General features: G+C 39.9%; 1 protein-coding gene across 1 annotated transcript; it reads right to left on the reverse strand.

Annotated features, from left to right (window-relative positions):
• Positions 1–3751: 3751 nt before the first annotated feature.
• On the reverse strand, positions 3752–20996 carry LOC148043617 (uncharacterized). The gene is made up of 6 exons (XM_087726081.1): positions 20857–20996; positions 20577–20717; positions 20169–20306; positions 19395–19832; positions 4508–4517; positions 3752–3889 (listed from the first exon to the last, which is right to left on the reverse strand). The coding sequence occupies exons 1-6, from the start codon at positions 20994–20996 to the stop codon at positions 3752–3754; spliced, it is 1005 nt and encodes a 334-aa protein (XP_087582207.1).
• Between the last annotated feature and the right edge of the window lie 2329 nt (positions 20997–23325).

Consider the following 23325-nt stretch of genomic DNA (forward strand, 5'->3'; position numbering starts at 1 on the left):
GATTTCATAATGGCGTTCACCATCAACCTGCACTGGAGACGATGGTGTTGGAAGATTATGCAGCCCAGTGGTGGTCACCATTTGAGTAAACTGCTGTGAAACACTAGGTGGGTTTTCCTCAACAAGGAAGGTAGCTTTAATTCTACCGTGATGGGATTAATTACTCTGACGATTGGGAATGGACCTATGAACTTGGGACCCAGCTTACAGCAGAGCACTTTAAGGCGTATATACTTGGTAGGTAAAAATACCTTATTCCTAACCTGAAACGTGGGTTGTGTACTGTGTTTCTTGTCGGCGTATCTCTTGTACGTGTCTGTTACGACCCGCAATGCTTTTCAGACATTTTCCCACACTCGATACCTGTAGTCTATCCATTCCTTTATAGTTCCGTGATCAGCAGTGGCTTGAGGACATTCATGTATAGCCATGAAATCAAACCCATTCACAATACGGTAAGGGGCATACCCAGTACTACTATATACTGCATTGTTATGTGCAACTTCAGCAAATGGCAGTAGACACGCCCAGTCAGTTTTCTGGTAATGCACATAACAACGGAGAATACCGTTCCACTGCAGCATTAGTTCTCTCTGCTGTGCTGTTGGTAGCTGGATGGAACGCAGAACTCAAACACTGAAAGGACCTCACCCTCTTCAGGAAACTGCGCCAAAATTGAGCAGTAAACTGTACCCCACAGTCTGAAATTATACATTTAGGTACACCATGCAAATGGTAAATATGTACTAGGAATAGTGTGGCCAATTTTTTAGCTGACGGAAGCCCTGGACAGGCAATGAAGTGAGCCTGTTTTGAAAACAAATCAACTACTGTCCAGATAACGGTATTGCCCCTACTCTATGGCAGCTCCACAATGAAATCCATTGCTATGTCTTCCCAGGACCGAGTGGGCTTTGCTACTTGTTGTAACAATCCAGGTGGCTTTCCTGGCCGGCTTTTCATAGTTGCACAAACGTTACAACCCCAAACATATTCCTCAATATCCTGCTTCATCTTTGGCCACCAACACTGCCGATTTGTCAAATGCAGCCCATACCTTCAACATCTCTACCTGCTGCTGATCATTCCCTGTGAGCCAACGTCCTGTGCTTAGCTATTCATGTGGCAGTGGTTCAGGGCCCACCCCAATGCATATACACCAACAACAACCACCCCACCATATGAGGGGGGCCCACCTATCCAGCCATTCAAGGCCAAGTATCACAGTTTCCATCATCTGTGGCACTATGATTAACCGGATTAACTTCCAATGGTCCCCAAGCTTGAGTCTGATTTTCTCTGTAATCTGGGTAGCTGGTGCCCCCCTAACACTGACCCATCTACTTGTTCAAACCGTCAGGGACGGGACAAGTTTTGAACTTTTATCCCAGCTCCCTCACCGTGCTTAGACTTATGAGGCAACGAGTACTCCCAGAATCAATTAAGGCGTCATACATCGGACGCCTCTGAGCAGTGAGGATAACAGGTACCCAGAAGGGTTTTATTGGCCTACTCACCATAGGGTCATTTTCACCCTCTTCATCAATTTTGTACCCTTCCGCTGGAGGACTTGCATATGCTAGACTTCGAGAGTCATCAACCCCCCCCCCCCTGTGGAGTTTTCAGTGGCAGCTTGCTGAATGCCCTAAGATTTCTCTGGCATTTTCCTCATGGTTTTTCCGGGCTGTACTAGGTGGAACTGGTCTTGCCTGGACTGGCTTAGCTGTGCAGCTGGGGTCATCATGTTGCAGTCCACTGCTCTATGCCTGGGTTTTCCACACCAGAAACATATAATGGGAGGTCTGTTTGTTACTGTCTTTTCCGTTGATCTTGCCGCCGACATCAAGGATCCCGTAAAATGGCTCACTGTACGGTTGAGGAAACAACGTGGTCTAGCATTTCCCTCCTTTCTGGGTCTAAGGTCCCTCAACTCTGCTTCTAGTTCTGTAGTGGCTTGATACCAGGACCACAGGTGGGGTTGTAGGCCTCGATATACACATGCCTGCCGGATGGATCTATCTAAGCCGTTCTTAAACTGATATACTAACAGTCTCCCTGGCCAGCCTCTTAGTTTTCCCGACAACCGCCGGAAATCCCGTATATAATCAGCAACCAGTCAGCCCTTCTGGCGTAATGCCATCAATTCCCCTTCAACTCTTTGTACCCAGGTCAAATCCTCAAACCGTTCTCAGAGGGCATCCAAAAAGAGATCACAATGCCGCTCCTCTGGACTGTGTTTGCTGTAGAGGTCCGCGGCCCAATCTTCAGCCTCTCCCTCCCAGACCCCTGCAATGGCCAATTGGGAAGTGTACAAATGGCCAACTCGGTCCATATGCTCTATCACGTGACTCAAGAAAATGGCTACTATGTCTGGGTTACCATCGAAAGAGACTTTCAAGGAGGGAGGCTCCCAAGGACCCCCCACTATAGTCTGGCCTTGTCCACTTCCAGCTGGCCAAGTATAGACTGGATGGCCACTAGATACTGCCTCTGGTGGCCAACATTGACTTCTGTCATCACTTAGCGGTTCCTTTTGCTGTTTGAGTGGAAGCCTCGAAGGCAACTGTGGGTCCAGCTCCCTGCCACTGGGCTGGGTATATTCCTGGGATGCACCCAACCTCAACTTTGGACTGGCTAGACAGAAGCTAGGGAAAGGCTGGGAAGGGGGCTGTGATGTATTCCTGCTATCTGACCAGCCGCCCCCTCTGTTCTCCTGATAACCAGAACTGCTATCACGGAAGCTAGCCTCCCCAAACCTCTCCCTCAGACAATCCATCTCAGTATTGAAAAACCCATTTATACTTACATACATATGTCAACCTATGCAGACAGATACTATGTTCTTTTGGAGAAAGTAAAATAGGGAAACAAAATTAAAGACAGGGGGTAAGATGAAAAGAAATCTTAATAAATCTATAATGTTTTACACCATCATATTTTTACTTATTTATTTTATTTGTTTGTATCCAATATTAATAATTTTTATAAATAAGTCCAAATGGCAAACATACATAATACTCCTTCCTTTGCCTATCTTCCTCCCAACAACAACCTTGGGAGGTGTTTGGCTGAGAGAGACCCAAAGTCATCTAACCAGCTTTTATACCTAGTGCAGCACAACAACTTACAGTCTCCCGGTATCTAGTCTGTTGCCTTAATCCCCAGACCAAACTAGTTCTATACTCATTATATCTTTCTATAACTTTCTGTCCTTTCAAACCTTCATAATTTCTACCCTGTCCACACATCAATTTCTACATTGTCTCTTAGTTGATGTGGTATCATCATAATCTATAATAACAATGCTAAATTGTTTTTTCTAACTGAAGAATGTATTACACTTGAGTTTACACAGAGCTTGCACAATGCTAGGCTATTACTTCGTCATTTGAAAGTATTCAGTTTTAAATTTATTTTTTTAAGAATGATATAATAAAAATTTGTACACACCTGGATATTACACATATAATCTTTTTTTACTTAAATGCTAATATTAAATATTCTTAAATGTTAACATTAAATATTCTATTCTTCATTAAATAACTACTAGCATTGTGTTCATATAATAGTTACAAAGCTTCTCATAGATTCATTCCACTGAATACATTTCAAACAAAAGCAAATAGCATGATTGCAGTTCTCCAGCCTCATTCATTGCAGTGTTATTAAGTTCCAATGTTTCCTTTTTTTCCTTTCCTTTCCTTTTTTCCTTTCCTTTTTCCTTTCCTTTTTCCCTTCCTCTCCTTATAGATCAAGATTGCTCAGTCTTCATTTCTTCATTACTGTCATTCATAAAAATATAAAATCCATGTGTGATCCCTGTTGGGTCCATATGTTTGACTTCAAGATACTGACAGCCCATAAGGTCAATAGACAGATGGCTAACGTGCTGAAAATTGACAGAGCATAAATTCAACACTGATATCCATCATTCAAGCTGACAGGCAAGATAATTATTAACTTTTAAAGTCCAAGCAATAACACCCTTCACTTTTATGCTGGCTATAGCATTCTTTCTCCAGAAGGTTCAGTGAGAAGCTGAAAATAAATTCAGTGGGGAAAAAATCTGTTGTTGTGGCTGTTTTATGGTCATTGTTGGTACTGATAATGATTTTGAGACCTGGCAATAAGAAACTGTGAATCTTGACTTCTCAGAACTCAGGGGGGGAAACTTCCTCTTTATACCCAGAATCCCACTGAAAGAAAATACCATTTGATCTGGAGTGCTTAATATTAATTACATTTCTATAAGATACAATCTTTGTTTATTCCTGTGCACCTTTAGATCAAAGTTTCCCAATCTTGGCAAGTTTAAGATGTGTGAACTTATGTTAGCTGGGAAATTCTTGGAACTAAAGTCCACATGTTTCAAAGTTGCTACAATTGAGAACAGTGATCTAGAATGTCCGTTGTCCACTTTTGGGAGGTATGTTCATAAATGTTGCATTTCCTAGCTGCCCTGCTTCTAGATATCTAATTTAAATGATGTGAATATAGCCCAACTTACCAAAACATAACTGTAAAAGTCAGACCAGGAATACAAATTAAAATAGGCAAAAAAGTGGTAAGAGAACATCTGTCTACTCTAGATGAGTTCAAATCACCAGGACTTGATGGATTATATCCCAAGGTTCTAAAGGAGCTGGCAGACATGATCTTGGAACCATTGAACCATATTTTCCAAAGATCCTGGGCAACCAGGAAACTGCCAAAGGACTGGACAAGAGTTGATGTAGTTCCCATTTTCAAAAGGCAGGGAGAAACAGATTCAGGAAACTACAGACTAATCAGCCTGACCTGGGAAAATCATGGAAAAAATAATCAAGCGACAGAACTGCAAACACCTAGAAGCAAGCAAAGTTATAACCAAAGTAAACATGGGTTTGTCAAAAACAGAACATGCCAAATAAATCTTATTTCATTCTTTGACAAAGTGACTAAATTAGTGGACCAGAGAATTGCAGTAAACATAGTATACTTGAATTTCATTAAGGTATTTGACAAAGTAGACCACAACCTACTTCTTGGTAAGCTACAAAAATGTGGGATAGACAGCATCACCACCAGATAGATTTGTAATTGGCTGATAAATAGCACTCACCATGTAGTCTTTAATGGAACTATCTCTACATAGAGGGAAGTAAGCAGTGGGGTACCCAACTGTTTTAGGCCAACTATCTTCACTATAGTGAAGTTTTAGGCTTCATTATCTTCATCATTGATTTAGATTAAGGAATAATAGGAGAACTCATCAAATTTGCACATGATACTAAGCTGGCAGGAATAGCCAACACCCCAGATGATGGGCTCAAAATCCAGATGGATCTCAACAGACTTGAATATTGGTTCCTATCCAACAAAATGAAATTCAACATAGAAAATAATAAGGTCTTACACTTACAGTAGATAAGAAAAAACAAAATGACAGGTACCGATTGGATGGAACCTGATTCAATAATAGTAATTGTGAGAGGTATCTTGGAGTCCTAGAGGACAATCATCTAAATATGAGCCAGCAATGTGCAGCAGCAGCCAAAAGAGCCACTGCAATCCTAGATTGCATTACAGAATAATAGAATCAAGATCATGTGAAGTACTAGTACCACTCTACAAAGTCTTAGTAAGACCATACCTGGAGTACTGCATCCAGTTTTAGTCACACATCATAAAAAAGATGTTGTGACTTTGGAAAGAGTTCAGAGAAGAGCAACAAAAGATGATTAGGGACCTGGAGGCTAAAACATATGAAAAATGATTGCTGGAATTGGGCATGGCTAGTCTAATGAAAAGAATGATTAGAAGTCACATGATAGCAGTGTTCTAATATTTGAGGAGCTGCCACAATGAAGAGGGGGGTCAACCTATTTTCTAAAGTAGCAGAAGGCAAGACAAGAAACAATGGATGGAAGCTAATCAAGGAGAAATCCAATTTAGAACTAAGGAGAAATTTCCTGGCAATGAGAGCAATCAACCAGTAGAACAGGTTGCTTTCAGAAGTTTGGGTGCTTCATCACTGAAGAGACTGGGGTGTTATTTTCCAGTCTCTTAAGAAGGGACTGGACAATCACTTGTCAGAAATGGTACAGGGTCTCCTGTGTGAGCAGCGGGTTGCAGTAGAAGATCTCCAAGGCCCCAACTCTGTTACTCTGTTATTCTGAATACTCTGGTTCACACAACACCCTCATTCAAAATCAACCAACCTACATTCTGGCTTGGTTTATGCATCAAGATATATGGCTTTGTATAGTACAATATACTCAACTAATAGTAATGTATTCAATATTTTGATGATGTTAGCATAAGGTACAAATGTAGCCATAGAGAGATACTATAATTATAGTAAATTGATATTTCTCATCAAGTAAACAATTGAACCAGTTCTAAAGTCACATTAGCTAGAATTAAACAAAGACTATAGCCATTACTAGCCAGGTCTGCACATGATTGGAAAAACAAAACTGTCTGTTGGTTTCTCAGTGTTTTTTCTATCACACCTAGATTCCTTGGCTACAAGGGTGAGATTTATGCAAATGGTTTTTGATCCTGCATCAGGGGAAAAATGGAACTTGCAAAACATGACAGCAGGAGGGAAAAAAATCATCCACAAGTTTCAGCAGCGGGAGGTTCGATTCAATTTCCAGGGATATTTTCAGCCATGTTTGGTAATGCCTCTGTATCTTTCCTTTTCACAAACTTGGGGTAAAAATATCAGGAATGGCTGACCAGCCAAGGTATGTTCCAGAAAAAGGAGGAAAAATTAAATATCTCTCTCTTCTCTCCCCCCTCCTTCTCTCTCTTTCTCTCTCTCTCTCTATGTCTGTGTCTATGTATATGTATCCATGAACATACATTGCTTTTAGTCTATCTGATCTTATAATGCCACTGCAAAATATTGTTAGTTTTATTACTCATCTTATTTTTCACATTTCAATAACACTGGATATTCTTATAAATGGTAGATTATTAATTACTATTAAAGTAGCTTAAAATATTCTGGTATCTTCCACCCCCTTAATAAGTATGAAGTATGCAATAATTTATTTGTGGGGCAATTCCATAGGATATGAAAGAACGTATTTATTAGCTCTGAGAGCCCATTGAATATGCGCCTGCATGATTCTCATATTGCTTTGGCAATCCCAAGGGCATTACATTGTACAGCTACCTTATTAAATTGCTCTTGAAAGACTAACGGGTGGCAGGAGGCTTTAATTACAAACTCAACATGAATTTGATGTGATGCACACGCTCCTCCTAATCACAAACCTGCAAAGCACTTTAAATTTAATTTTAATCATGGGACTGGTTCAGTATAAGTCAATGGGACTACTCTAACATTACAAATTGTTCAGAGGTATTTCCTACATAAATGTTCATTTGAAGAGCTCTCCCATAAGTCACTTGAGTGGCAAAGAAATCATAATGCGGGAAAGATTTATATACATGACTCAGGTTGAAAGTAAAATACAGATAAACTGAAAATTCAAGCTATTTATTAAATGACAAGGACAAAACACCTTCTCTCGTCCAATGTCCTCCAAAGTGGAGAAAGTTAAGACCCTCCCAATAACAACATAACTCATGAACCTCATGGCTGAAATGTCTTCTAATCATGTTCTGACTCTCGTGAATTGAAAAGACTCTTTGGAAAAACTATGGTAGTAAACAGAGCAATTTCATTATCAAAGATTCAGACGTATAAGAAAACTTTGATCTATTACTTTACATAGTGACAAGAGACAAGGAAAGAGAGAGAGAGAGGAAGAAGGGGGAAAGGGAGGGGGAGAGACTCAGATTGTCTATCATACAGGGAAATCTTCAGCCCCAATTGAGGCCCAAAATAACCATTTCGTGAATAGACAATTTGCTAACCCTACCCCCCCCCCAAGTATATTATGCTTGTGGAAGCCCAAAGAATAAGTGCTTGGCTTCCTGGAAAGCCTTATGGCACTTACCTGCCAGAGGGAGGGGTTATTGGCCAGGGTTCTCTTCAACCCTGTCCCTCAAAAGATTTTTGGCATCCAAGGTCAATGGAGGACTGGATCAGCATGTCTCAGCCTCCAATGTTTTCCCTTGCCAAAGACCAAAATTGATATTTCCAATCTACGAGTGGAGGGGAGAGGTAGCATGGCCCAATTTGCAGGTGCCCTCTATAAGATATTTCAGTCCTGTTTCTGAGATAATGGACTTGGTAAGTGGGCCTGGAATATCCCTCTTTTTCAAACATACAGGGCAGAAGAAGCTGTTCAAAACCCTCTCCTACTACTACAAAATCTATCACAGAATATGGTTTGACAGAGCTGTCTGTGCCAGGGCCAGCAGTGTGGGATCCTGCCAGTCTAGGTGCCCACATGACTTCCTCCTTAAGAAGACCTCACTCTTAGACCCACCAACTGGCAGAGATTAAAACCTGGTGAAAACACTCAAAAGGTTTGGATTTAGATGTTGGAGAAAGCAACTGGGCGGTTAGACTCTTCTGCATGTGTGTTTGTGTACCAATATTAAAAGCCCATCCAAAATAATAAATATAAATATCAATGTCAAATGTCAAAATAAATAAAAGAACTCATAAAACTATGCATATATTTTTCTTCTCTATTTTAGTTTTCAACTCCTCCTTTGTTCCTTAATTATTGTTGTTGTTAGTTGTGAAGTCGTGTCCAACCCATTGTGACCCCATAGACAATATTCCTCCAGGACTTCCTGTCCTCTACCATCCTCTGGAGTTCATTTAAGCTCACGCCTTCTACTTTGGTGACTCCATCCAGCCACCTCATTCTCTGTCATCCCTTTCTTCTTTTGCCCTCAATCTTTCCTAGCATTAGGCTAGGAAAGGCTCCAGTGAGTCCTTCCTTCTCATTAGGTGGCCAAAGTATTTGAGTTTCATCTTCAAAATCTGGCCTTCTAAAGAGCAGTCAGGGTCGATCTCCTCTAGGACTGACGGGTTTGATCACCTTGCAGTCCAAGGGACTTGCAGGATTCTTCTCCAGGACCATAGTTTAAAGGCCTCAATACTTTGGCTCAGCCTTTCTTATGGCCTAACCTTCAAAGCCATACATTGCAACTGGGATGTATTAATTATAGATACACATAATAAAGGTTTGACCTCTCCACATTCTAAGACTGCCTACATATATGTGCACCCCAGTTATGGTTACATTTAGCAGCTTGTCCCAATTTACCTTTTTGACACCTCTTGCCTCTGTCATTTAATTTCAATTTTGCATACAGATGCTTTTCTTCCCATTCTACAAGCCTGTGAGCATAGCAATCTGTGTGACACCAAACTACTGCAATAAGCGTATTTATCTATTTGAGTCATTTCAGGCTTTTCTCATGAACTGGAATATTGTCCAAAGTTTATTGTTTTTAGCTCTTGATATTAGACACAAAATCATTTATGCAAGAAAAGTGTGCATCATCAAGTTAATAATAGAACCTAACAGGAGCTTAATGAAACATTAGTGATTATATTTAAAAACTAATTTTATTGCAGCCCTGTGGACTCAGCCTTCTGGGAAGGGACATTGCCAGAATGTTTATACTGAGAAAGAAAGAAGGCTGTTACTCAGACATTGGTAATCCAGACTTGCCACCTCAACAACCCCAAAGTAAGGAACGCTTTGTAAGATTTTTATTAAATGCTGTATTACCAAGGTCAGAATCTGAATGATTTTTATTTGAATAAACTGTGGTGCTATTGATTGAATCAATGCATGAATAAATGTTTTTCCTAGGAAGTTGTTTTAAGAATTAATGGGTAGCATTCTTGACTAATGAAGTTCTTTGAAACTGATGGATTCTTTAAATTAATCATGATGACTGTCTAATTGATTGTAAAGGCACTTCTTATGAGTAACTTAAATTGAAACATTACCCCATTATTATTATTTACACAGCTTGTTTGACCGCCCAGCTCATTGAAGCAACTTTTGGCAGCTCACAACAAAACAACCCAATAAAAATATGTTAAAAACCAATATACAAACAAATAAAAGGCATCCATAATCAATTTAGAACAAAATAATATGATCAGCAGCAGAATCTATCCTTACATCAACTCACTATTGCCAGACTCCCAAGAACTGCAGCAGAGCATGTCTTCAGAGCCTTCCCAAAGGCTGGGAGGGTTAGGGCCAATCTAAGATCCAGGGAGATAATGATGCACAGGGCAAGCACCACAGCAGAAATGGCTGTCTTCCTGGATCCCACCAGATAGCAATAGTACTTAGACTTATTTACCGCTTCACAGTGCTTCACAGCCCTCTCTAAGTAGTTTACAAAGTCAGTGAATTTCCCCCAACAATCTGAGTCCTCATTTTACTGAGCTCAGAAGGATGGAAGGCTGAGTCAACCTTGAGCTGATGAGAATTGAATTGCCAAACTGCTGGCAGCCAGCAGTCAGCAGAAATAGCCTGCAATACTGCACTCTAACCACTGCACCATCATCACTCTACAGAACATGACTTTCTTCTGTAGATAGAACTCAAAACATGCCTTCCCTAGGTAGTTGTACTCAAAGGGATGTACCCAAAGAGAGATGATCCCTCATATAACCCAGTCTCATGCCATAAAACCAGGATCTTGAATTGAACAAGGGAGAATAGTGGAAATCAAATAGCTCACGGAGCAGAAGTGTAACATGCGCTGAGAAAGAAATGCTCATAGTTGCCCATGCTGCCATATTTTGCACCAGATGGAACTTCCAAATACACTTCAAGGGCACATTACAATAATCCATATCAGAGGTGACCAGAGCATGAATGTCTGTGAGCAGAATAGCCAGGTCCTGAGAATTAAACAATTATAACTCATTATAATTATGCTTCAAAGCTGCATAACAATAATATCTTAAACAATTTAAACAGATGGCAGATTGAAATTAAAGATACTTTTTGCAATTATAGGATACCTTTCATCCATGAGTATTTTTAATTATTCCTTTCATCAGTGAAAAGAGGCTTGTCCTTAATAATCATTATGTAGAAATAAGCATATGTAGCTCAAAAGATGTGCTCACAAAAAGGCTCAGTTTTACAGGATTTCTACTGTAATGTTCATAGGACATACTGTGAATACAGGAAATATTTTCTTCATTTTTCATATTATTTTTGTATTTCTGTACATAAGAGAGAAGGAAAGATTGAATTGTAGTCCATTTTCTGCTCCACCACGTTAAAGTTGCCCATAAAGGTCAGGTTGGAGCTCCAAATCCTTCTTCTTGTAATACCATCCAAAATATGATCTACTTTCTAGCACTGACAGAATCAAAAATTATTTTTTTAGAATCCAAAACTGTGAATCTACCATCTTTGCACAAGTGGACTACCATCTGGCCTGGTCCTCAAAATCAAAGAAGAAGAAGAAAAGGGAAAACTAGTTTTTTTTTCCAATTCATTTGAAAAAATGTTAGATAATCATGAATACGAACAGTTCCTTGAAATAAAGAATAGATGGCAAACTTAAGATATAACCTAAACCCCAATGAGATGGATGGAAAATGCAGAAGAGCCGAGGTGGTGTAGTGGTTAGAGTGCAGTACTACAGGCTACTTCAACTGACTGCTAGCTGCAATTTGGCAATTCAAATCTCACCAGGCTCCAGGTTGACTCAGCCTTCCATCCTTCCAGGTCAGTAAAATGAGGACCCAGATTGTTGGGGGCAATATGCTGACTCTGTAAACTGCTTAGAGAGGGCTATAAAACCACTATGAAGCAGTATATGTCTAAGTGCTATTGCTATGCAATATGACTTGGTTTATTAATAGCATTAGTCAAAACCTGACTTGCAATTTCTAAAGCATTATCTCCAGAGACTTCTGTTTTTTTACCTTATTAAGGTCTGTTTTTAAAAAAATATCTTAGTAAAATATCTTGCATGGGTTCTGCATTTTCTCTCTTTTTCTTGATAGAATACTACTGATGAGAAACTTTATTTTTATTTTTGTGCCAGGGAAGAGTCTGTGTTGATTTGTATTACCAGTTTAACAGATGGAGAAAATTGGAAGATATTATGACAGAGACAGAGATACTGCAGCGAAACTAAAACAGTATATATAGTTTTTTAAAAAAATAAGAATCACCTCCTTTCTTTTTCCCAAAAAATTTTTGTCTGAATTTCTAATGCAAAAAGGTTTCACGATTTATTTCAGTTTCCTCTACTTCTTCCAAGATGGAAGTGTAGATGTCAATCATTTGTTGTGTGCAACCATGGGTGAATATAGAATTTTCAATTGACAAGAACAATTTCATACATAATACTTTCTTTCTGCCTACTCCTGGATCAGGTATAAGAAGAATGGAAAAGTACTGTAGAGTTTCAGTGATTCCTTTGCAGCTCTTTGCCCTCTTTTTTTTCTTTTTATGATCCTGTACTCTCTTAATTTGGGATAGAATCAGGGTGACTGGATGAAGCTGAGCATTTACTGGCCAGATGCCCTTCCTGATGCCTATGTGGAGTTTCCAGCAGAATTTGTTTCTTTGCATCCTACAAGAGTAACATCTGCCATTACCTAGGATTGAACCTTCCAAGTGAGAGGCAAGTGTCTTCACTACTAGGCTATCACATCACTCATGAAGTTCTTTGACTTATTTGTCTGAAAATGTTCAATGGTATGGTTGTACACATCTCTATCTTACCCATTTTGAGGTTAATGAAATTTCAGGGATTAGAGCACGGCCAAGGAAATCCCCATATAATGAACATTCTGTAGCTGTGTGGCAAATGGAACTCATATGCACTTTAAGGCTCAGTAAGCTTTCTACTTAGAGACAGCAATGTTCTAAATAGAATTTATGTCTTGACTGAAAGACTGTGCAACACTATTGCATAGACATGCAATTTCATACCAAGATAAGATGCTTATCTGCTCTACTCAGATGGTTCAGAACGTAATTTGAAGTACTTTTACTACCTTTCTGGGACCTTTTAATAATTCAAAAAAGAAAAAAAGAAAAATCCATTCACACTTCTCTGTTCTACAATGGCACAAATAAGAAAATTGTCAGTCTTACCATGCAAAGAATAAGGAAACAATAGAAGAGGGGAGTGTTTACATTTGTTCTGTGGGTGTCAGACCCTTGTAGAGTGTTTTTACCTTGTGCAGTTCAGATAAATAGCTTTGCCTTGTGTCCCTTCACTAGACTATTTTTCTATCCATTGTTATGCAGTTTGTAGTGCTTATGAATTGGTTTCACTGGGAACTTACAGTGAACAACAGTCCGCCTACACCACAGAACAAGATACAATATGTTTGTACAGTTTACTTCTTGTCTCATGGACTTGTCTTTGCAAGTCCATGAAGTAACCCCATTCAATCCTGATGGTTTTCAGACCAGGCATGTTCAGTTCTATCAGTGCATTGCTTTCATTTTACCCCTGGAAATGTCCCTCAATAACTCAGTACAGCTGTTCCAGGGATAAAATGAGCCATGAAAATGATAACAGAACCAGATCCACTGTGAGATTAAAATTCAAGTAAGTTTTTAAAAAGTTTCTTTCATGTAATCTATTCTCATCAGTATCTTAACACATTCTTCATCAAAAGATAGCACTGGATATATTAATGGACAATTTTAGAGAAATAAATATATATTAAGTATCAAGTGAATAAGAAATTTCCATTGTATACAGATAATGGGGAGGTGGACTGGAACTTTGGTCTGTAATATGAGAGTGAATGTAATTCACAAGTATGCAATTGTGGCCCTATTTTTATTGATGAACAGTTGGATGAAGTGCAAGCTCAAAAGATTATGGCACTGCTGTTAATATGCAATTTAATAAGGCACTTTCACAATCTATGGAGAAGGTACCCATCAGACTTCTCTTACCAGCTACCTTCATTAATTCCACTGAGTTGCAGCAAAGGGACAGATGAGAAGTATGGTGATACTACTGTCTCTACTGAAAGGCCGTCAGTTTTAAAGTGAACTGCATCACTTTTGCACAGCTATTGTAGGAATTTTGTAAATAAGAAATAGAAATGGTGCTTTTTTTCTTCTTGCAGGGAAGGCTGGCAACTGGAATAAATAAAATAAAGCAAATTAGTCATTTCATTTTTTAATATATAGCAACTCAGTTCAACTTATCACTGTGAAAAATTGCAGGATACCTTCACAGGAAAACATGGAAAACTTTGATTGTTGAAAAAACAGAGTATTGGCCCTGCAAAGGCCCAACAGAGCAGTTGATACAATCAGGCAGAGCATTCAATTACTGGTAAAGCAGATGCAAAGTCCTGGGCTAGCAAAAGGAAAAAGCAAAGGCACTTTGGATTGCTGTGTGCTGTGCAGACTCCTGTGGCGCATACTTACATGCTTGCCTAAACAAAGAAGTATTTGTCTCTATAGCATCTTGAATGCATGCAAATGTACTAGATTCCCTTCTGGGCAGTAAAATAATTCTCCCGGTTTAGAGGAATTGAAGCCCCACTTTATAAAACATTATTGCAGAGTGTGATCAACTGAGTGACAGTTTTCACCTGACGCACTGCAGGCAGCCGTTTAGTGAAGAGGGTTTAAGGAGATGTAGCTCCGCACACAAGGGTGATATCTTTCTGGCTGCATTGTGCTAAATCTAATCCTGATCGTCTGATGCTGCAGTTACTTTCTTCAAAACAATTTGGCAGAGGATGAATCTGTTTTCTAATATCACACTGACTCGCAATGTGGGTTTGATAATGCAGTTAGGCAGTGTTAAAAAGTTTGATTCGATAGTCTTCTATATACTTCCTTTCTTAAGTTCAAGGAAAAACAATTTAATATCCTCCAGATGTTTTGGATTTTGCTTTCCATCCACCCAAGGAAACATGGCTAATGGTGACTGATTATGTATTTAAAACCACCTGAGACACCAGGTTCCTGTTCCTGTTTTATATAACAACTAGCTGATAACCTGGTGTTGTCTGGGTATTTATTTATAGGGGGAAATGTAAACGTAGTTTCTAATTTTGGATTTCCCCCCTTACCAGAGGGAGCCCCTTTGTGGAGTACTATGAAGCCATTACCATGGGAACTCCACTGCGCTGTACAGTAGAAGCCATTTTACGGCTGTACAGTAGAAGCCATTTTACGGCACAACAGGATGCAGAACAGAACACACACCAAGGGGTGTTAGGGGTGTCTTACCCCCACAGTACTTGTTTCCAGAGAGTAAGACATCTGTGTGCCAAGTTTGGTTGAAATTGCTCAAGTTGTTCCAGAGTTATGCTGGAACATACAAGCACACACACACACACACACACACTATTTTAATTATTTTAAAAAGTACAAATCCAGACATATTAGAGCCCTCCTATTCATCTGACTTAGAGCAGAGGTAGGTTGCCAATTTTTTTAATAATCGTTCGGGTACACTCCCGCACATATGCAGGTGGGCGGAGCCTTCCGCTGCCACTACTATCGGTTCGCCCGATCCAGGCCGAAACGAGAGCAACTCACTTCTGGTTTCCCCAAAAGCTATTCTTACAGCATTGTTAATTATGAGGAAACCCAGTTTGATGCAGTGGCTAAGGTGCTAACCTAGAAATTAGAAGACTGTGAGTTTTAGGTCTTCCTTAAGGATAAAGGCCAGCAGGGTGATTTTGGACCAGTCAATTTCTCTCAGCCAATCCACCTCAAGGCTTGTTGCTGTGGGGAAACAGGAGTAAGGAATATTACGTATGCTCACCACCATCAATTGACCAAACAGTTAATTATTTATTAACTGCTATTGTTATTATTTAACTTGACAATAGATCTTATCAAACCTTACAGGGGATAAGGAAAATGTGCAAGAAGTATATTTTCAGCAAAGAGCACTGAAACTGTCCAAACAATGAGATAACACACAGAAGTGACTCAGACAAACACCTCCCTAATTCCTGGAAATATAAAAAGTGGAAAGAGGTATAGCAGAATCAGGCTTGCAAGTTTCTATTCTATCTAATTTCAGTAAAAGTAGTTTTAGTCTTCCTGTGGAATAGATCTCTTGGTCTGGTGTACCGGTAGAGTTGACCCTCTTCATTTAACCACAATGTTTGATTGCCAATATCTTTGTTAACAACATATTAGAGAAAATGTAATTTTGCTGCCCTGCAAAAAGATTGTAGATCAATTTCCTAATTTCAGTAATGCCTAAATCTAGGAATTTTCAAACAGAACTATATTAGGAGTAGATCTATGGATCCCTATCGAAATAGGTCCTAAAGAAGCCACTCTTTCTCAGACCCGACAGAATGGAGATATTAAATTATTCCTTTTATGGATCTATTTACAATTTTAAGATGTTTAAGAGACCAGGAAGCAGTTTAGTCAGATGTTCATTTGGACTCAGTATTGCTAGACATGAATGTTAATAATATTATTGCTTAAGAGAAACACAGCCGTTTCTTTTCTCTATCTTTGCGTCTTTTTTAGAAAGAAGAATTTGCAGGGAAGAATGTTTGTCATTTTTGCTATCAGAACAGAAAAATACTGTACTACACAAGAAACCTTGGACTAAAATCCCAGCAAAAGCAATGGATTAAAACAGAGGTTCCCAAAAATGTCTAGTTCATGCCATTCTTAACAGTACTGAACTGGAAGAAAAAGTGTTTGTTTACCTATCGCAAATACATAATGATTGAAAACAAAGAAATGTGTTATTACAGATCAAGTTCAACAAGAACAGAATATTTGAAACAAATGCACCAGTTCTGGAAAGAACAACATGAATAACAGAATGGAGGCAAGGCAGTGGCGTGCAGTCACTAGAGGCAGGGGAGGCGGGGCCTCACCTGTCTCCTGAGGAAAAGGAAACAATTTTTAAAATAATTGAAAAGGCCAAGGTAGTTGCTCCCAGACTCTAAGTCACAGTGACTCTGAGTCTGCTTAGTGCAGTTAGTAGGAGGAGGCTAGAGAACTATGGGCCTCCTTTGCATAAGGAATTTTTCGCCTTTTAAGAGTTAACCAAGGTTTAAAAAGCAAAAAAATTATGTATGCAAATGAGGCACGTGATTCTCCCGCCTCCTCCTGCAGAGGGCACTTTGTTTAGAGGCTTTTTTAAAACATTTAAGCAGAGTCATTCACGTGGTGATTCTAGCAGCAACTAGCCTAGCCTGCCTGGCCCTGGCTAGACCAAATCTAGCATTTTTGACGCAGCTGGAAGGTATGTGGGTCAGAGGGAGGGGGCAGGGGGGAGGAATTCAATTTATTTGTAATGTAAGCAATTGTAATTTGTTTTTATTATGTGTATCCGTGGGGGGGGGGGTTAGCCACCTCTGCTGGCCCGCGGGCTGGCACATCTATTTTTCTTTTTTTTTTCATTTTTTATTTTTCATTTTTTTCATTTTTTTTCATTTTTCATTTTTCATTATTATTATTTTTATTATTATTTTTTTTTATTTTTTAAAGCCATACCACCTCGGCGCGCCATAGAGCGAAACATGTCCTGGTTTGTGGCCGGGCAGCATGCACTTTAAAGTGCAAGCATGCCGCCTGGCCACAAACCAGGACATGTTTCACTGAATGGAGGCTGAGCCCTGCTGGCACTCTAAAGTGCCGGCATGCCTTCCAGGCTGGCCAGCCATTCATACAACCAGGGCTTTCAAAGGGGCTAAGGGGGATTGCACAACTAGCAATCCTAAGCAAGCCAGCCTATGGGTCATTCTCTCTCTCTAGCAACCGCACAGCTGCAGGGAGAATAAGCAAACACAGCGGTGGGGCAGAAAGGTGACTGCAGTCAAGGCGTGCGATCTATTCATCTGGCACGTGCGGAGGGGCCCGGGCCAGATCAGCTGTATTTGTTTAATGAAAGGGGCAAAGAGAAAGGAGGTAAGCAAGCGAGTTGCGCCACAGAGCGAGAGAAGTTGGGGGGGAGAAAAGAGACTTAAACACCGCACGCCAGAAAAGAAAGCTGCAGGTGTCTGCAAGGCGGAGACCACCGACTGCCCTGGAGCCATGAAGCCCGGAATTAGCAAGGGAGGGTGCATTGAAAAAGCCGGAGCGAGGCCACTTTGCCACGGCAGAGGCGCACGTGGCGGCTGCTCCAGAGGGAAAGTGGTGTGGGAAGAGCCCGAGGAAGGCCCTCAGTGGCCGACAGGCCCTTTGCATCCCACCCTCAGGCACAGCTAAAGGCCTGAGGCGTCGGTGGTTCTCTTATTCCTTCCCTCCCACTTTTTCTGGGATGCAAGTGAGCCCTCGGACCCCACTTCCTCTCCACAAGCGTTTTCCACATTTGAAGCCCTCCAGTTCTCTTGCGCTGGTTTGGGACTAGCGTCAGAGGCAGGTCTCCCTTAATACGAGAGCAAAAAGAAGGCCAATGCTATTCTCAGCTCCTCCCCTTGAAGAGGCTCCCATTTCCCCCGTTGGATTAGAATAACCATATTGGAGTCTTGGTATGATACTTTTCAATGGTGCTTTTTGCATCAAACCCTAGTCCTGATCCTACTCAGTTGAATGGAAAATGAAGCCTCCAGTCACCACTCTTGTCAAAGTTTTTAAAAGGGGAAATTGGGTTAGATTTGTTGAGAGGTTGATCATAAATGGTTGGGGGGAGGTGTTGCCCTAATTTGTTTTTTGGGGGGGGTCTTAATTTCAGTGTCATCTTCCGTGTGTGTGTGTGTGTGTGTGTGTGTGTGTGTGTGTGTGTGACATCAGTGCCTCAGCAGCCATAAACCTCACCGCACGTCACTGTTCATGACACAGCCTTAATGTTTTATCTATCTAGGTGCTAGGGATGAACCTTATATGGCTCACAGGAACTGGGCACCTTTGAATATGAAAGGGGACAAGGGATGCCCTCATGCCACCAAAATAAGGGTATCATAGTTCGGATACCAAAAGTGAATGGCAAACCTTTACCTTAAATTCCCCATGGTTCCTCATATACGTGGTGGTCTCATCTGCTTTTTGGCTGAGAGTCCTACCCCAGAAATGGTTTTGAATTTGATGGGGGATCTGAATTCAGCCTATTTCAGAAATTCCAAATCAATTAATCAGTGGAATGCCTTGTCTCCAGAAGTCGTGGCTGCACCATCACTGGTGGTTTTTAAGAAGAGATTGGACAGCCAGTTATGGTGTAGGGTTTTCAAGTTGAGCAGGGTGGGTTGGAGTAGAAGTCATCCAATGTCTCTTCCAGCTCTATTGTTCTGTTAATCAAAGAAAACTTTATTGGATGCCATAGGATATTTACAACATAAAAACAAGGCATGTTTTGCAGAGAAAGCTTTTGAATGGAATTGGTCTTTTTTGTTTAAAGTTCTGGAAATTATGCACTTTGACAACAATTTTATTCAAGGAATTAAGTCAATATATACATCTCGGAAGGTTCAAATTATGATCAAGGGTGATCTAACTAAACCATGTTATATCCAGAAGGGGGCAAGATTAAATGAAAGCCATCCCTTTTTTTTCTGGCTTCCACGAGACTCTGACCTGAACTTTTGTAGATGTTGAATGCCTATAATGGATGCTTGAAGCCATCCCTCCACATCTAACTCGCACGTTTCTGGCCCTTTTTCCTGGAGATGATTTATCGATGCTTCTAGCCAATCATTCACATCCTCCCTGGCTGCCTTAGCACATTCCTCCGGGAGGTTGGCGGCAGATGCTTTAAGCCATTCTGGCAGAGTGTGTTTTGACCGTTCAGAGGAATCCTCTTTTACAAGTTTGAGAGATTTCTGCAGCCACCTCAGAATATTTGACCCGGGTTCCTTAGATTTTTTAATTTTGTCTACCGAAGCTTTAAGCCATTTCGGATTCAATTGATATTCCACCATTTGAGGCTTCATTTTCTCTTGAGCTTCTGTCTTGTCATCCATGTGGTTTCTGTGTGTCAATAAGGTGCAGCAGCATATCCTCAGTAGTTCCTCTCTGAAAAAAATCAGAATGTTAGCTGTGAATCTGGGCCAACAACAAAGTATTCTTAGTTAAAATAATGGAAACTGCTTTGGTGTCAGAAAACTCTCACTCTGAAAGTATATAAATATTGTTGAGCACCGGGGGATGGAGATTGAAAAGTCTCTTCTATACCTATCTTCCCATTCCATGAGACTAACTCCTATGTGTAAAAGAATAAGAGCCATAGTTTGTTAATTTCTTTCTAAAGTAAGGAGAATGTCAGGTTTTTCCAAGCTTTCTAAGATAAGGAGACCCTAATATGAAATTCTGGAGGAAGTAGTTTGTGGTGGCTATTTAAAAATTTCTCACCTGCACAGTATTTCTTCGTACGCTCTGAAGATCTCCTCTTTCTCATCGGTAAGTTCAATATTTTTGAAAGTCAATATCTCTGTTTTGTTTCGGAGCTCTTCACTTTCTACGGTCAGTTTTGACATCAGTGCTATCTTTCTGTAAATTATGAGGACCAGAGAGATATTAGCCCTCTTAATTTGTTACTTGAATTACTAATTATTATTGCATTCCATTATAACTATTGCTCTTCTCTTATACATACATACATATATACATACATACATACATACATACATACATACATACATACATACATACATACATGAATGGAATACTTCTTTTATCCAGTATATCTGGCCTAAGGGATCTAATAAATAAATCTGAATTTGAAAGAAAAAGTCAAATCGCTATCTAAATATTTCTCACCTATTAAGTTCTTCTTTGAGATAATTATTCTCACGTAGGAGCTCTGCTTTCTCCGCAGCTTCTTTCTGAGCCTTGCAGCGGAGTCTCTCATTCTCTTGCCTCAGTTTCTCCAGCTGCCCAAGTTCCTCTGAACTAATTTTTCTGTAAAATATCAAGAGCAAAGTGTAATTAGCTCCCTTAGGTTTTTTTATTTGAATTATAAAACTTGTTTAAAATTAAAACTAATTGAAATCGCTGAGAAAGGAAGAGAAAGTCAGGGTGGCTATCTAAATCTTTTAACCTGCTCAACTTTTCTTTATACTCTTTATACTCTTCGCAGAGCTCCTCTTTTTCTTCGGCCAGCTGGTGGTTTTTCTGTATAAGGTCCTGAATTTGGACTTTGAGCTCCTCTTTTTCTGCCAGAAGTTTTAAGATTTCCATTGTCTGTCTGCAAATTATGAAGACCAGAGAGAAATTAGGCCCTTGGGTTTCTTTTGTTTTTTACTTGAATTATCAACCTTTTGATACAATTACAACACATTCCACCCTTTTTCCCAAGCTTTACTAGAATATAATTTTCCATCACTTGTTTCATAAAATAGCCAGTCCCATTGCCAATGGACAAATGATGAATGTTGTATTGAAAGTGTGAACTGAATAGGGTTATAAAATGATGTGATGAACTATGCAAAGACTTACGTATAACTCTGGTCCCTTGTTCTCTTTAGATCTCCTTCCAGTTTTTCTGTTTTTGTCTGAAAAATCATGAGAAGAATTACATGAATTTGTTTTCCATAAATTCTCTCATGTCAGTGTAAAGAAAATATTCGTTGAAACATCCTCTTTAGGAAAAAAAGTCTAGCATATAGACAAGCATATTTGTGCATATTAAAATCATGCATGTCAAGATGAGCACAAATGTGCAACTCCCGATTAATTGCTGTAGATATTCAATACAGGCAATAAAGGTTATTCACACTGGGATAGAAAAAGAACGATTTAGTGTTAGTTCATTTGTTTAGGAAACGCAAAACACGGTGGTTCAAACAAAATCTGAATCATCTACATTTTATTTCACTGCCATTGGTGTTGTACGTGGCCAAAGAAACTAGTTAATGTGGCAAAGAAGGAACCAACCAAGAATGAGCATGAACTCTGACAATTGCCATTCTTGAATAGAAGTTACAAATAAACTAGTTTGTATTGAATAGATGTGTGTGTGTATGGATTTCATCCATATAGTAGAAATATAAAGCGAACATATATACTCTATAAAATATCCTGCACATGCATTATTCACAATTATCAATTGTGAAGAAATCATTTGTTTGTATTTTTCTCATAAATATATTCTAAGGTGAGCTACAAGTATACATTATATACCTCAGCACATCTCCGTTCTTCGGTGGTAGGTTCCTCCTGCAATGACCAAAGAACCTGTTTTTAATGATTCTCAGGGACTGGCTGGATGAGTCCCTGCAGTTTTCCTAGCAAGGTTTTTCAGAAGTGATTCGGTGTTGTTTTCTTCCTAGGGCTAAGAAAAGCTGACTGGCTCAGGGTGACCCACTTGGCTTTGCTTCCAAAGTGGGGCAAGAAATGTCGGTCTCTGAGTTTGCAGATTGATGCCTTAACCATGGCGTAACAGAAACCATAATTAATATTCTGTCTGTCTGTCTCTAACTACCTAATCTGCCTGTCTGTCTTTCTTAAATTTCTATACATTCCATCCAGTGGTGGGATTCAAACAATTGAACAACCGGTTCTCTGTCCTAATGACCAGCTGGGTGGGCAGGGCTTGGTGGTCAAGTGTCTAGGTGGGCGTGGTCACCTCAATGTCACTCACGTCAATGGGGGCTTCGCCTTAGCTGTTACAATGTAATAAGGGTTAACTGGAGAGGCAGTTTCTGTAAGCAGGCAATAAAGATTAGGCTAGAAACAACACTAGAAAGTTTCCTTCCTGCCTTTCTTACAGGATTAGCCCTGTAAAGTGGAAAAAAACAAAGTAAGATTTCTTCCAACAACCAGTTCTCCGAACTGCTTAGAAAGTTAACAACCAGTTCACCCGAATAGGTGCGGACAGGCTGAATCCCACCACTGATTCCATCACACGTTTATTGTGACAGCCTACGAACAAATATTTTCTCTTACCTCTTTATGGAGACACCTCATGTTTTTTCTTAATTTTCTCAACAGATCTTTTTCCATTGTAAAATCAGTGATGGAAACTAGAAGATAAAGAAATAGGTGACAAAGCATAATAGCTTTGGCATTTTTATTTCAAAAATTGGAATGTAAACTTGAGAGACAATGTCTAGAATAGGATATGATTGGTTAATTACATTTGCTCTACAATTCCTCTACACTGATCCTTTAGGACAAGCATTGGCCATCCCTCCCCAGCAGTTTCCCCTTTCCTTTTTTTCTTTCAACTAAATATTTGGCATTTCTATTCCAATTGATAAGGTCCCATAACCTTAAGCTTGTTGTATACTGAAAGAAAGTCCTCACAGTTACGGATGACAGCTCGGTAGCAGCCAGGCGCGTCTTAGCCAATCAGACGCGCCTGTCAGTTGCCGAGCTGCTGGTATATAAAAGGCAGGCTCTTCCAACTGTCAACTGTTTTCTTCAACTGGCAGCCGAACATACCAGTCTACCTGGAACTGCTTCGCTGCTTCTTCTCCACAGACTACCGGTCTAATCTTTGTTACAATTGTTTCTACCGTGCTCACAGCCGGTCTTCCTTAGATACTTTGTTAATAGTTACTGTTAT

Source organism: Thamnophis sirtalis, unplaced genomic scaffold (genome assembly GCF_051295495.1).
Source record: "Thamnophis sirtalis isolate CommonGarterSnake01/CBP01778 unplaced genomic scaffold, rThaSir2_p1.2 scaffold_11, whole genome shotgun sequence".
In the NCBI taxonomy this organism is placed as follows: domain Eukaryota; kingdom Metazoa; phylum Chordata; class Lepidosauria; order Squamata; family Natricidae; genus Thamnophis; species Thamnophis sirtalis.

Bases quoted from the DNA above. Each gene is read 5' to 3' on its own strand.
- LOC148043617 (XM_087726081.1), bottom strand. From the start codon at position 20,996: ATGGAAATCTTAAAACTTCTGGCAGAAAAAGAGGAGCTCAAAGTCCAA. The intron at 20,718-20,856 runs GTTAAAAGATTT...GATATTTTACAG, and splicing joins TATAAAGAAAAGTTGAGCAG to AAAAATTAGTTCAGAGGAAC. The intron at 20,307-20,576 runs GTGAGAAATATT...CATAATTTACAG, and splicing joins CTCAAAGAAGAACTTAATAG to AAAGATAGCACTGATGTCAA.